Source organism: Ambystoma mexicanum, chromosome 3q (genome assembly GCF_040938575.1).
Source record: "Ambystoma mexicanum isolate Mex_15411 chromosome 3q, UKY_AmexF1_1, whole genome shotgun sequence".
In the NCBI taxonomy this organism is placed as follows: Eukaryota; Metazoa; Chordata; class Amphibia; order Caudata; family Ambystomatidae; genus Ambystoma; species Ambystoma mexicanum.
This window is the reverse complement of record NC_090926.1, coordinates 160,337,452-160,353,080: the sequence shown is the minus strand read 5'-3', so window position 1 is coordinate 160,353,080 and position 15,629 is coordinate 160,337,452. Positions and strand designations below refer to the sequence as shown.

The window sequence follows — 15,629 nt, the reverse complement described above, 5'->3', positions numbered from 1 at the left end:
CATAACTTCAGAAAGAAGCTCAAAACTTACCTCTTCAACTAAGACTGTGCTCCTTCCCCCTGTATCTGTTCTCCTCTTCTTCCTCTGCTATCATGCCTGATTGTAACCAGCGCCTAGATGCCTTTGCGCTTGATGCGCTTATATAAATGTCGAAATAAATAAATTGCCACGGGTGGTTGAACATTTCCTTTAGCAAGCACCTGTATTTATCGGAATCCAAAAATTGATTGCTCAGCTTTTCTTTGCCTCCTGCAACACTTGTCCCTCCATGCACACCGTCCTCCACTCCTCTTTTTTTGTGACACCCACACCACGGTTTGAAAAACAGTTATTCTTGTCATTGTTATTATCAAACTGTTTTCTAGGTTCTTTTGTTTGTTTTTGATATCATGTTATGTGCTTCTTCCTCTTCTAGTCTTCTTGTAAAATCTGCATAGCATATGCCTCATAAATGCACCTACTTCGTTCACTAAATTCTTAAAATCTCAGATGTCGTCGTAACTGTCGGTAGTAGCTTCTTGCAATATCAGTTAATGTAACTCCTTTAGTGATTATTGTGACATTGATGATCTAGTAACTAATCTATTATCCCTTTGCCTCGGAAGGTGATCACATTTAGATTCTCTCTGGTTATTTTACATTGATTGGTTTCTTCTGCCACAGGTCCCTAAGAGTTGCTTTTACCAAGCTAATTAAGATATAATATAAACCCTAGGTGATCATTTACTCTCTCTCTAAAATTATTAAAATGGCACCCGGCAAATGGAAGTAATTTACTCAAACGTTAGTCAGTCAATGATAGGACCTCACAAGCAAGTTCCTGTCTGTAGCCAAGCCAGTATGCAATAGCTCTATGTTTTGTTCACTAAATATAATAATATTCTGTTTCATGGTTTGCAATCATGCAGCTCTCAGTCTACCTTGCCAAGCACAGGAACTAAAGGCGCTCCCACAGCATCACCTAAGGCAAATAGTGCTGCGTACCATTTTACTTTTTAGCAACATTTGTCAACATTCAGTGTGGGACTCGTGATGCAACCCTCCCATTCTAAGAAGATCTGCAAGTCACAACACTAAACACCTACAGAGGATGGGGTTATACTCTTCTTTTTGTAACTGCAAGCATGTTGGTACAGATTCAGGTCCAGAGCCCCATCTCCCACCAGGTTCTGCACACAGCCCCTAACATCTGTGCAAGCGATGTGACATATGGTCCATCAATATAGCTCTGTTGATGATCAAAGACAAGGTGGTATCATCTTTACATAGTTTGGGCCATTATTAGCCCACTTTCATGTATATTTTACACTCTTCTCCTATGTCTGTTTCAACTGCCCAGACCATGATGCAGCATTGTATAGAGCTTTCTATCCAGGACTGGATTCAACGCTAGCTTACGCATAGCATCCCCCAGATGTCCCTATCCCCCATCACTAGGAATCACTGAGAGGCCTCTAAAGTCAATCTCTGCCACCCTCGCCTACATATGAAAATATACCCAAGATGAAGACTACTGAGGTGAAGCAAACATTCTAATACAAATATAGACTAGTATTGTCATGCATGAAATAATTTGATTTAAATATAAGAGACAGCAACAGCAGGATGACTTGGAGTGCTTCAGGGGCAAAGCTCAATACTGCACATGTAGACTAAGATCCTTCAGAGACCAAATTCTTACTTGTTTCAAGGAATTTGTATTGCCAGAATATGACCTCGCCTAGTTCCTAAACAGGCTGTAACAGGCCAATGATGCGCCTATGGGAGCTGTCAGATTAAGAATCCAGTGTCATTATGAGTTTGAAAAGATTGGAAGACTAGATTGAGGGTTGGTACAAGATTTAAAGGACGACTATATGGAAAGATTACTGAAATAATATATATGATAAGCTAAGCTAGATGATGTGATGAAAACCTATAGAGAGAACTGCGTGTAAAATAATAAATTGGGAACAATAGATCGTGTTGGCACAGTTTTAAAGCATGAACAGCATATATTGCGTAAGAAATGGAAAAATGGATGTTAACACTTGCTGACAGTGCTTGATTGTCTTGTTACTTTGCAGGTTATTGTGATGTCAGGACAAGAGACGATTCGAGTATTGGAAGTAGGTGTTGACAACCCAATTCAAGCAGAAGAGGTGGGGAAGGCTTTGGAACCAGCAGCGACAGATGCCACGGGCAGCAAGCCTGCAGACACGAGTGATCCAGCCACTAAAGCAGTGCAGTTAAATCCAGAGCACCCCGGTGAAGAACCCGTGGGTAGGACGCTGCCTAAAATGGGCAGAATAAAGAGAGAAGGCATCTCCATTATGTTGTAGTGGTTCTGAAATGCATTTACCAAGTTGCAGTGCGGAACCTTAGTCTAAGGGGAGGGGTAATCACTTGTGAAATTATATCGAAAGACATGAATATTATTAGTAGGCACTCAATCCCTTGGAAGACAGATGACCCACAAAATCAGAGAACACACACACACAAATATTATAGAACTAACATAGAGTCTTGCACACAGTTGGCCCCAGAATAGTTTTCCGTAATGACTTTTGGGTGACCGAAATCAGAAAATGATAAGTGGATGGGCATGCATTTAGTGGATTGGACAATGGTTGGGGGAGCCTACCTGCTTTGATAACTGTCCATGGCACTCTGCACATGTTTTGATGAATCCCTTTGAAAGTAGGGTTATGTCTCAATGTAGAATTTGTCAGGATTTCACTGTTCATACAAATTTGTATCTTGTGCAGAAAAATTCCCCATCCAGCGATTCTGCAAAATAGGTGGCAGATATTTTAATTAATTCAAGCATTTTACAAAACCATTGCGCTTTTTGGGGGGAATTCAGTCTACTGCAGATTTTGAATTAAATTGGATGTCTGAAATTAGGTGTAGAAATCATCCAGAAAATCTGTTAACAGTATGCATCAAATTCCAGCAATAGTATATTGTGTGAATGTGAACCTGAAATACCTACAGGGATGTGGCATGGCATGTATACATATTTTCTAATTAAAATTTAAAATAAACAGAACAAAGTATTAATGATATGTTACATTGATTCATAGTTCAACCTCTGAGTACCAATGGATTATTACAAATAATAAAAATATGTGTTGCTGTCCATATTTATTTAAGAGTTTTCTCCAATAGCTATCTAAGACATTTTAACACTTATTTCTGTATGCAAATCGGCAGGGTCCCCTAAACACCCTTGTCCTGCTCAGCTGGTGAAAGCTCTTAGACTGCTTTGATCACCCGATCTTTAAAATATCATACATTCCTACTTGGAAACAGTGATTGTTTCTCTATGTTTAAAACTGTTTTGCTGTTGAACTACCACTTTTGAAGAAGAAAAATCTTGATGTTAATGATCCAAAGGGCTACCATCCCATTTCTCAGCTCCGATTTCCTGAAAAACTGATTGAGAGAATAGTAAATATAAAATTTTAACCTCTTTTAGACCCGGTCAAGGGACTGAGTCCCTCCTAATATCATTTATGAAAATCTTAAAAGGGTGGCTAATTGCGCCAATGTCTCTGCTCTTATACTTTTAGATCTATCAGCAGATTTTGACCCTATCGACCATACCATCATGCTTGACCACTTTCACTCTTGAGGGGTTCCTTATGGAGCCTTTGAACGGATTAATTACTAATTGACAGACATGATAGAATCTGTTGCTTTAGCTTGTTATGAATCTTCTCTTAGCTATTTATCCTGTAGAGTTCCCCAGGAATCCATACTGTCACTGCTTCTTCTTAATCAATATCTACGCCCATTGGCTACACTTTCAAAGTCTGATGGAATACTAATTTACATGTATGCCAATGACATTATAAACAACTATAAATATGCAGTTAAAATGCAGAAAATATGCTGAATTGAACCAAAGATACATGCCAAAAATATGCTCGGCGTATTTAGATGAAACTAGGCCCATATTAAAAAAATTAATTAAAAAACTTAGTTGCCTATTTTAAAAGACCTTTATTTGTATACATATAGATCAATAAAGTAACTTTATAGTTAGTTTGAACTGCATTGTGACCACTCAACAGTATAGTTGCATTTAATAGTACAACAATAATTGTTTTTTCTTAACTTCAGGATATTTATGAATGTGGCGATAATCTGTACATTAAATTGGATTCAACATATCTTTTTGTTCAACTCATCAAACTATTAGCTTTAAGAATATTTATGAAAACGATATCTTGATCTGTGAAATAAAGTTTAAGACCTAATCGATTATATTTCATAACATATCGATAATGTTTTCAACAGCATAATGTTAGCAAGAGGATATGCTTTACAAATGTAATAATTTCTATACAGATTATAGAAAACATTTCCCCCCAAAGAGGAGTGAATAATCCCAACATAAAATCTGTTTTTTCTAATATAATAATTTTATATTATTGTTTTTCCTAAGTAGAGTAATATTAAGTCTGAGACTTTAATTTCTGTTCAGAATGAGTAATTACTTTTGTCTTTGTTCTCTGTTTCACCTTAAGTTTTTGTTATTCCTCTACAATGTTAAAATGGGTTAGATGTATGTCACATGTTGTATTCACATAATAGTTGGGGATTTATATTTGATCTTAAAGGATTATGTAGCATTGAAAAAATGCAAATATGCTAACCATAGGCCACGTGTCCGCTGTAATTGTTGGTACTTTAACAATTAATGAATTAATGTGTAGTTTTCAACTTATATTTGCATACATTTAAAATGTCTAAAGTAATTTTAAAATCAGTGGTAATTGGAATTTACTTTTGCAATTGCTGTGGAGAAACACAAGAGTTGTTGTCAAAATATTCTTGGGATGAAGGCTTGCACCAAGTCAAAAGCTGCATTTGTGCTGATAATGCGGCTTCGTTTCCTTGAAAAGGGTTCTCCAAATCGAATGTTTTTGCTTCTGCTGCCGCCTCCGAAAAGGCCTGTTCGCCAAGGCTGACATCCATTTCCATCAACACCCCTATTTGGCGATCAAAAGAATAGCACAGTTGGAGTTGCCTAATAGACTAGCTGCCCTTTTGCACCCAACCATGAACACATAGGGATTTACAGGTGTACACTGTTCTTTCGTTGAAGTAAATTAGATTTAGTAATTTACTTTGCCTAAATTACTTCCTAGTGGTAAACAAAGGCATGTGTATGTTGATGGATATACGGGGAAGGTAGGGGAGGGTGTGATTAAGAGGTTGGTAGAGGGGAAAGAGTGATACTAACCATTGAAAGAAAAGAAAAAGCCATGCAATAATTTCAGCGAAGAAAAATACCACAAGGGTCTAGTAAGGGTCGAAGGCTTAGGGAATAGTGCATAGGTTTCCTCTCTCAGCATAGTTTTGCTGTGTATGCCCCTATGGGCATTCTTTCTTTATATGGGGTGAAGAGCCAGGATTTGAGGAGTTTCCTGAATTGTAGGTGATCTCTTGTATTCCGTATGTTCTTTGATAGTTCGTAGCGAAGTAGCGAAATAAACACCACAGTCAATCTAGCAAGTGGCACAAATACCTAAACCTTTATGCAATGAACTATACGCTCAAGGTCTAGGTAAAATACAATGAGACTACAAAGAGCAAGATTAAAGGCACTGAAATGGGCGAAGAGCATCAGAGAATTAGGGGGGCTCGTAGCAGGAATTGAGGTCCTGGGCAGCTTAGAAACATACTTTTTGGAAAAGACCATATAACTTACAGTTTCTGAAAACAGCTGAGTTTGAGTTGAGTTGAGAAAAATTCAGGTCTGCTGGGAGATTCTCGTTTTTATTTTTGTAAAATGTTTTTGGATTGCTGAAGTGAAAGGAAAGAAAGTTGAATCATAATACTCTCCTTCAGCAGCAGCTTAACATCTGACATTGCTTACACAATTTTACTTTATTTTACCACAAAGTTCTACTTGCTGTATAGACATGACAGGTGGTCATTGTTGCTTTTGATAATGCCGTTCTTCAGTGTATTGCCTGACAGGAAGCCTTGTTGGATAGACTGATTTGGGCTATAACTTAAGGACCGGAATTATCGCACGAAAATAACCCCTGACTGTCAATCAGGATTAATTAATGACTGATTGTATCTCCCAAAGTACCCCGCTTACTTTGACCTAAATTATAGAGGCACACCCAAACAAATCTAAGGATTGGAATGTTTGCTCTCACATTGCCCACCTCCCACCCATTTTGGGCAGTTTCTAATTTAAAGTTTTCCACCCATATGTTGATAAGAGATATTCAGTAACAAGTTATTTCTTTCTTTTTTGTCTTCTCTTTATCTTAACCTGAAGTAAAGTCATCAGAGGGCATGATACCAACATCTGTGCCGACAATCTTCACCCACGCAACCAGCCAGCCACAGCAGACCATTGCTCCCTTTGCGCTGCAAGCTGCACCACAGGTCAGTGCATGAGGAGGGTGAGAGTGCAATGTCAAGAAACGTTACTCTAAAGAAGTATTCACGCTTGTATAGCCCAGTATATGAAACAAGATGCCCTATTGCTTTAGTAGAAATGCTCATCCTTTGTACTAGATGCCTCTGAATTCAATTAAAGGGCATCAGCCTATAGCACGACTCATGGGAAGATTTAGCTTGACAGAATAGCCTAATCATTTCATTTGGCACAGTTGCATACCTGGGCAGCAGCACTTCAAAGCAATAATAATAATAATAATTGATCTTCTATATACTGACGGATATAAACGTGCTAATAACAGATGATAGCACTTAAATCAGTTCTACTATTTTTCTTTACCTCTGAAGAAGGATTCTAGACTGCTAACCCCATGAGCCGCCTAGTGTGCATAGTTCTATGTTACCGGAGTACTTTATGGATGAGCTGTCTCAACGGCAGTAGATGGCAATGGAGCTGCTTATAAGAAATGTAAATGGCTGAAGTAAAAATAATATTTTATAAAATCATTGCTTTTTCTTCACTTGCTCTATTTGAAGATCTAAAAGTAACACATTTGTATTTCCCGTCCTACAAATGCAGGAATCCTCAATTTTCTCACCTTCCCCCAGAGTCTCAATGTAATCCGAGCCCTGGTGTTCTCTAGGCATGACATTTGCAATAGCCTCCTCCTGAATCTACCCTCATCCACTCTGAAACCCCTCCAGCTAATCCAGAATAGGGCATCGAGACTTATCCTTGGCCTTAAGCCCAGGGACCGCATCTCTCCGGCACTAAAAAGTCTTCACTGGCTCCCGATTGCTGCATGGATTAAATTCAAATCCCTCTGCATCATCCACGAGGATGTCTGGGTCCGGGGACCACACTATCTTCAATTTTATCTTACTAAATACTCTCCCTCTAGACCACTACTTTCCTCTGGCACCAAATCTTTGTGTGTAAAGCGTTTTACTAAACAGAGGGTAGGTGGTCGATCGCTTTCTTCAGCTGGCTCTCTCCTATGGAACAGCCTCCCCCTCTCTCTACGGCTTGAGCAGGACTTTCTTAAATTCCCAAAGCTCCTCAAGACTTTCCTCTTTACCACCTCCTTCCCTTCTTCTCTCCTCTGCTAATCTCACAGTTTCTGTGATTGGTGTACTAGGCCCTTACGCATCCTCAAGGCCGCTGACCTCCCACACCCAATCGCCCAATACCTCTCTACCCTCAGCACTTGCTTTGGCACACCTTCTGCCCTGGAGGTGCGCACTTACATTTAATGCTGCTCTGGCCGTGTAGCACTCGCCATACCACGTCCTTCATCTGTGGCTCACCCATGAGCCCAGAAACCCCAGCACTTACCCCCTCTATCCTCTTCCTTGTTGCACTTGCACGTTCTGAATACTCTACTCACAAGGCATAATAGGTTCGTCCTTTTTTCCTTTTCCCTGCCTGCTTTTAAATATTGTGTTTTTATTGTGTTTCACTCCTTTGTTCCCTCCCTTTGCCCTGTGGGTGCTTTGAAACAGTATATTACTTGCTGTATAAGCACCTTTAAATAACATTAAAATACAATTAACATTATAACTATGAAATCAACAATGTAAAACGTTCTTATTACACTCTTTTTAGTTTAGGCAAAAAGCTGTAAACTCTGCCAATGAGCCAAAACTATTGGCGTGGGAAGAATTGATAGGAGACATATGGGATTTAAGGGGACACACACAGTCTACGGGTGTTGATTGGTTATTGACCCACCCCTTGACACCTAATGGGAAAGGTTTTCCCTATGGCCATTCCGACCCACTTCGTGCACCACCATGCCCAAAGCCCAACGCAAATTCATGGGATCTCTTTGAGCTAGCTCTGTGTTTCCTGAGCAGGCTTCTGAAAGATAATGACTTAATTGCAGCTATAAACCAACTCCTGGTGTGGTGCACATTTCTTAACCAAGTGCGCTCTGGGCCAGTGGGTGTCATTGCATCGTAATCCATGCTAAAAACAAGCATTGGCAACACCAACAGTTTGGGCTCTTGTATAGGCATTCACAGGCACTTCTACAACATGCCCAGGTGCAAACATAATTTGCCAATTCTTGACATCTTATGGCCAGGTAGTTCTATCCTGGCAGTGGCAGGACAATTCTGATCCCATGCCTACAAAAAAGCCTACACTTGCGCAGATGAAAAAAGAAGGTTCAAAGAGTGTGATTTTGGGCATTTGTCCCACTTTGTATTGGACTCTGTTCTTTAAACGTTTGTATCTTGTTTTTTAAACACAGCTTTCTTTACACTTGATTATAAAAAAGTTGCCATTTACAACCTTCAACCTCTGTTATTTTAACAAAATATTAGAGAGTATCACACATGTTCTGAGTCATAAGAAATTGTAGCTATTGTTCTAGAACATTCTAGTAAATTATAACTAGGGCACTAAGTTTTTTTTAACTTACCCTTTGCAGATTTTGACTCAGGAAAACTTGGCAACCCTTCTGGCAGGAGTAATGGCTCCAGCGGCTGCTGTTACCCAACCTCTTCTCATCCCCATCAGTATTGCCAATCCAATGAGCGGGCAACAGGGCTTGACAGTGTGGACCTTCCCCACAGCTACAGTTGCCAGCCTACCTGGGCTGTCAGCGACCACCCCGGCTGGCGGACTGGTGAAACTTCCCTTCACCAATTTGCAAAGTAAGAGCATTCCCGTCAGACACAATATTTTGAACGCAGGCAGAACAAAAAAACAAACGTTTTCAGGTTTGAGTTATCTCTGTATGACTGTTTCTCTCTCTTTTAAATGCTTGGTTTGTCTGTCACAAATAACTCATTAATGGCACTGCATTTTACTGTTAAAGGGAATTTACTCATCCTATGCATACGGTTCATTGTAGTAAATAGTTATCCTTGTCCTCTACCTTGCTTTCGCCTTGACCCAGCATATGTATGGATATGGTTTTCTTACTGCTGATCCATAAATAGCCATATTTTGTAGCAACATTTAAAGTAGCAGATTAAAAAATAGTCCAAGGTGTAACCCGTACAGTTCCCTCTGTTAAGTTATTGAGTCCAGTGATTCCTTCTAACATTTAGTTAGTCAAAACCATATGACTAATCCTGACCTTTCAGTTGCAGTCTATTCCTAACCCATTTATTATTTACCTCCACACTGTAAAGGTTCCCTAATAAAAAACACTTTAAAATGAACTTCCTAAATGTGTCTGTTTATTTGATCCCCATCACAGATGTTACAGAACCCATTTAAGGGCCCTAGTAAACAACAGGCATTGTAGTAACATTGTTTTGTCTATGTTGGCAAGGGCAGCTGACTATTCAAAGATAATCAGAGCTTTTTTTTAGTTCCATCTCACGTAAGGAGAAGATTCTTTCATGACCAGTAGTTTGGGGGCACGTGAGCAGGAGCAAGATGGCAACGTTTTGTGGTTGTCCACCACTATCCCATTTGTTTTGTAAAATGTCCCAAATAATCCTGAACCTACCCAGTGTTGTGACAGCCTGTGGGCCCTCATAGAGCTTGTGAGCCCCATGGCATGGTAGCTGCAGATCTTGATGGAGCATGTGGGCCAAGGATCATCAGCTCTGTGACAGCCAGCTTTTTTATGCCTACACTGGTTGCTGAGGATAGTTGAGACCCATGAGTGAGAGGTGTTGGTGGTGAGCCTATAGGGACCAGGTCTTTGCTAATGGATGACAGTCCCTGTGGAAGTCTTTCTTACATTATGTCACAGATGGCCTAAAGAACATGCCAAATCTGAGACATTGTTCAAGGGTTTTTGTTGAAAATGTGGCAGGGTGCTAAGGGCCATCCCTCACTTTCTCATCTAGAAGAACCAGTTTCTTCCCTAAATCAGGTGTCCTTCCTCCCTAGGTTAGCATCTAGAGCTTATTGGCCATACTGTATAAACACTGACTTTTCTATAAATCTGGGCCTAAAGGCTATCACCTTAACTGTCTAATCTCATTGCGGAACTCTGTATTTTTCCTCTTATGCCCTGATGTTCCTCTCTCCTTCTTTCACTGCTATTCTACCCTCCATCCGCTACTCTCCCCATTACAACTTCACCCTACCTTTTCCCCTAGTTCTCCCTTCTTCAGATCCTATAATGTCTCTCTGTCTCGCGCTATCTCTATCCTCTACCTCCATACTCCAATGATACTCTCTTACTCTCTCCTGCCCCTCTCCCCTATAATACCACTCTCCCCTCTCTACTTCATTACTACTCTCCCCATTCCACTACTACACTTGCCTTCCCTCTCTACTACTGCTCTACCCTCCCCATTATGACTCCATCCGTCCTTCTACTCACTCACCTTCTTTTCACTCCCTCAGTCACCTTTTACTCCCTCCCTATACTTTCTCGAACACTCTCACATACTCATGAACGTACACTCACAACACTACCACTTGTTCTCATCGACCAATGCCTCACCTTTTCTTCAAAACGTCTCGACATTTCTCCAAAATCCGCGTGATAAACCTGCTGAGACTGAGAGGTGGTGGCCGTACCTGTAGTGGGTCGACCATTTGGTCGGACAACAGTGCAGAGACCGCCTACCGTAGCCTACAGCATAGCCACGAAGGTGACTATCAGGAAAGAGCGAGAGACCATGGAGGAGGCGTAACCTGTCACAGCGGGACCAGGGGGTCAGGCAGCTACGCCAAGACGGTTCACAATAGCTCTAGATGGAGAGAGGTGAAACGTGGAGGACTACTAAAGAAAGAAGTTGGTCTAAGAAGTTTAGCCCTGCGACCCCTGGTGAAACCGGTGAAGAGTTCCCCGGGGGAAGGTAAAAGGAACACACGCAAGTCCAGGAGGGTGCCGGGAAGTTATGAGACTGTGAACCATAAAGAAATAAAGAAAACTGTAAATCATTTTGTGCTACCGTTCCCAGGCAAGTTTCATAAAAGTGCAGTACTGGAGGGTCGAGAGGGACTCCAGGAACAGCTTCGTCGTCCCAGTGGGGGCGGATCAAGAATTGCACAAAACCTAGAGATTGGGAAAACCTCCCTGAGGGAGCCACACATCTTATTAAGAACTGTGAAAGATAGTGGGGAACCAGCTAGGAGAAGGGAGTCATTCGCCTAGCTCCACAAGAACTCCATGTGATTGTTTGATTTTCTGTTGGGTTACAGAGAACCCAGAACTTTTATGGAACTTTTATTTTGAACAACCTAAGAGGCGTTTGGAGGCTTTACATCTAGGAGAAGGGAGCCTTTCTCCTGGATTACGATTATGGTGTTTTGGTGTAGTGACTGGGATAGAGTAGGAGCCTTTGTGACCGGGACAGTGCCTTTTTGTTTTGACTCACACAGACTTCCTGACAAGCACCTGAATTTCTTTAGTTTAGGTAGGGAAATGTCATTAGAATTAGGGATAGATAGGTTTGGTTTATCATTTAATATAAGTCTATAGCAACCACTATGTCACCACTGGGTCAGTCTCTTAATTCCTGGTCGCCATAGAGTGCATGCCACGTATGAAAGGAGCATCACTGAAAGTCTGCGATAGAAACAAGATTTACATCTTGATTGACGGACAGTCAAAAAGGAAGGCCTGACCGAAGCTAATGGATTGAGTGGAATTATAAGGAACAGTTCTACTTTACATGTCCTTTGCAGTGGGCCATTTGAGCATTTGAAGACCAGGCATAAAATCTTGAAGCAGATTCTACAACTGTCTGAAAGCCAATGCGATGATTATTTGAAGGAATTGATGGGTTATCTTTTGATTCAGCTAATGATGATGCGAACTGTGGCATTTTGTACAGACTGTAGATGTTGTAGTTGGTATTTGAAATACAAATAAGGCATTAATATAATCAAGTTTTGAGTTGACCAAAGTTCCAACAATGATCACATGATCCTTCTTTGGAAGGAAATGTAACATCTGGAGAAGGTATCAGAGTTTAAGAAAGATTTGTTTAACTTACTCACCAATTTGATCAGATTGGCAACATTCTTGGTCTTATAAATCGTTGGCAGATTCAGGGAGATTGGCACTCCAGGATGCTTTTTTCCAGCTGTTTGGGCACAGGGTAGATCACTCTGGTCTTTGTTTGATTCAGCTGCAGACCACTGGAAAGAATCAATTGTCTGATATCAAACAAGCAAGCCACTAAATAAGAATATTCCATTCAATATTCTTCCATTGTCAGCTTTTACATCCCATTGGTCCAAATATAATTCAAATGCTTGTCCTCTTAGTTATTAGCACTATGGAAACAATTGTACATTTTTTGTTTATCTGTCCCCTATAGAACATACTGGTTGATATTTTACTGAATTCAGCAAGTATCAGAACCTTGGAAGGAGCATTCATTCCAACAAGTAGGACAGCGACTGTATTTGCAACCAACATCAAATTATGTTTTCGTAGCTTGGAATTGAAGATTTATGAAATATGCACAGTAATTGTCGAATTGTTTTCATGGGGCTTCACATATATTATTTCCATTGCTTGCATGAAGATATATGTGTAATGATTTTTATTTTACTATTTTATTGTAAAACATATCTTTCTGCATAATATTTTTATGGTTGAATATTGTAATGCAGATTATTTAATTACGTACTTTGAAGGGACTTGCTGCTGAAACAGAGTAATGAATTGTATGAAACAGACCTAGGGGTGAACAGAACACATAAGGAATTTCCTGATTCATTAATTTCCTTCATTTTGGGACCAAGTCCAGGGTGTCATCAGTGTAAAAATGATATACCAGTTCATATTTGTCAATAGTTGACAACAAACTGCAAAATAAGTGTTAAATAATAGAGAGGGTAGAGGTGGAGGATTAGGGTACTCCATAACTAACAGGATCAGGAAACAAAGGGCCCAATCAGACCCTTTGTACTCTATTTAACAAAAAGGATTGAAACCAGAGGATAGCTTGACTGCATAGATTATCTCTGATAGGCAGGCAACTCAGCAGGATCTGCTGCTGCACAGTATCAAATTCTGCCAAGAGATTGAGCATCACACGTAATAATAAGTATGCCGTGGCTGATCCCGATAAGATAGTGTCCCACCAAGTCAGCCACCATTCAATGCCTTGTCCCAATGCCCAACTGCAAAGGTTTCAAATAAATTGTGGCTTTCAGCACAGTCCTGCAGTTGCAAAGTCACAACCTATACCAGTAGAGGGCCCTGAGAGACCAACCTTAAGATGTTTATTATTCAACTCAAGAGGATCAATTACATTTTCTTGAGCAACAAAGCGATCACTGACTCGTTAAGAGAGCCAGGATCCACTACGTCAGGGAAAGATTTTGTGATAAAATGCACCATAAAAGTGGCAATACTCACTGTATGTTGATTAGATCCAAGTGCTGGAAGAGTGTCCTTCATGCAGCGTGTGGGACACTTTGAAGTCTGTAGTTTTATAATGTTATGGGAGGTCACTAAACATTTGTGAATAAAAAAGAAACGAACAGTGGGAAATTATTCCTCCCAAACAGAAGGTACTATGGTAGCCCTTCTTATCAAAATGTCTCGTTTGATATCCTTAAGTTTGGATTAAAAATATGCATTTGGGTCTTCACAGTTCTTAAATGATAATTCTGGAATTAGTACATTAGAGTTTTAAAAAGACGGAACAATTTGAAAGAGTTCTCTAGGGTTGTTTTCAGTCCTGCAGATCTGCTTTCCCAAAAAGAAAAGTCCTCTGGGCTTGAAAAAAATTGTAAGTACTTATTTAATAGATGCCAGTGTCTCAATGGAAGGATGTTTCCTCAAGTGTGTTTCCCTGACACTTTACAATGTGTTCACGAAACCACTCTTTGATATTTTGGACTATTTGGGTGTCACATATACCAATTACGCCGATGACACCCAGATACTCATCCCTATCACAGGTGACCACAAAACTGATACTCTAGCCATCAATTCCATCTATCAAATCATCCAGGCTTGGATGGCGCAGCATGAACTGTGCTTGAACGATGAAAAGGCAGAGATTCTCATCCTAGGATCTCACCAAAGACTTAACAAGTTAGACTCGTCCTTCAAATCCTTCACTATTGATGGCAATACCATCAAAGTGGCCAAAGATACTAAAACACTTGGTATCTATCTCAAGGCCACTTTATCACTTTCGAGACAAGTTAACGCTGTCTCCTCTGCTGCATCTTATACATGCAAGCTCATCATGGCTCGACGTCCATTCCTATCACCAGCCAACTGCACTACTTTAGCCAGGACCCTGGTCCTCTCTAAGATCGACTATTGTAATGCCCTCTACGTCGGCACTCGGCACTAACCAATGTAACATCAGCAAACTACAGATCATTCAAAATAATGCCATTAGAGCGGCAGTAAACATCCCTAGGAACCTCCACATTTCAGACACCAGACGGAGTCTCCATTGGCTATCAGTTTCCCAAAGAGTTTCTCTCAAAACACTATCGCTAACACACAAAAGCCTCTCGCATCAAGCACCAAGCTACCTGGCTACTAGATTTTCTCTACACACCTCCTCAAGGCCACTTAGAAGTGCTCAAACCAACTGCCTCTCCATCCCCCGCTTCAACCTCCAGAGATCAGGCGGGAGCAGTTTCCCAGTCATGGCTGCAAAACTATGGAACTCCCTACCCAACCCACTCAGAGCAGAACCATCCTTCCTGGCCTTCAAGAGCAAAGCCAAAGCCTGACTGGCAGCCCAAGACCAGCCTGATTACTAGCACCCACTAGCACTCTGCTACACTTGCGCAAACCTGCTAGCTGCTCTGCATGATTGTTAATATTTATAGTACTTTTATATTTTCTAAAATTGCATTTTTATTTAAAAATGTTTCCCTTCCCTTGTTCTCTTTTGTATGCACCCTATAACATGCCTGTAACCTAAATCATGCGCCCGGATGCCCTTGGGCCTGGTGCGCTTTACAAATAAATAAAATACAAATACAAATGCAAATACAAGTGGATTTCTTTTCTTTGTAAATCAACTTCGATGAATTCAAGTTGAGTGGTAAACCACAATACATGATGCGTATTGATGCTCTTAGCAGGGCCATAGAATAACAAAAAGTGCAAAATGCAGTTTCACAATTATCAAAGAACAGCTCACGCGGTTTTCACATGTAAAGCAGGGGTAGGTCAAACAGATGGTCCTGAACCCGAGAAAAAAGCAAGCTTACTTCTGTGATAAGACCCTGATGCCTTTGCCTTTTTATAGTCAGGAATAGTAGGTTTAAAGAGCTTAAAAAGACTAATAACACGATCTCTAAAGGG

The 15,629-nt window shown here is 40.5% G+C and overlaps 1 protein-coding gene across 3 annotated transcripts in view; it reads left to right on the top strand.

The window, feature by feature from the left end:
- POU6F1 (POU class 6 homeobox 1) overlaps positions 1-15,629 on the top strand; it is a 532,900-nt gene that overhangs the window by 221,902 nt on the left and 295,369 nt on the right. The window contains exons 3-5 of one of the 3 annotated variants that reach the window (XM_069653381.1): positions 2,067-2,262; positions 6,287-6,396; positions 8,847-9,072. In XM_069653381.1, coding sequence (XP_069509482.1) covers positions 2,067-2,262; positions 6,287-6,396; positions 8,847-9,072 — 532 coding nt within the window. Of the gene's footprint in view, positions 1-2,066; positions 2,263-6,286; positions 6,397-8,846; positions 9,073-15,629 lie in introns of those variants that run through there. The other 2 variants (XM_069653384.1, XM_069653382.1) reach the window with 2 other exon arrangements.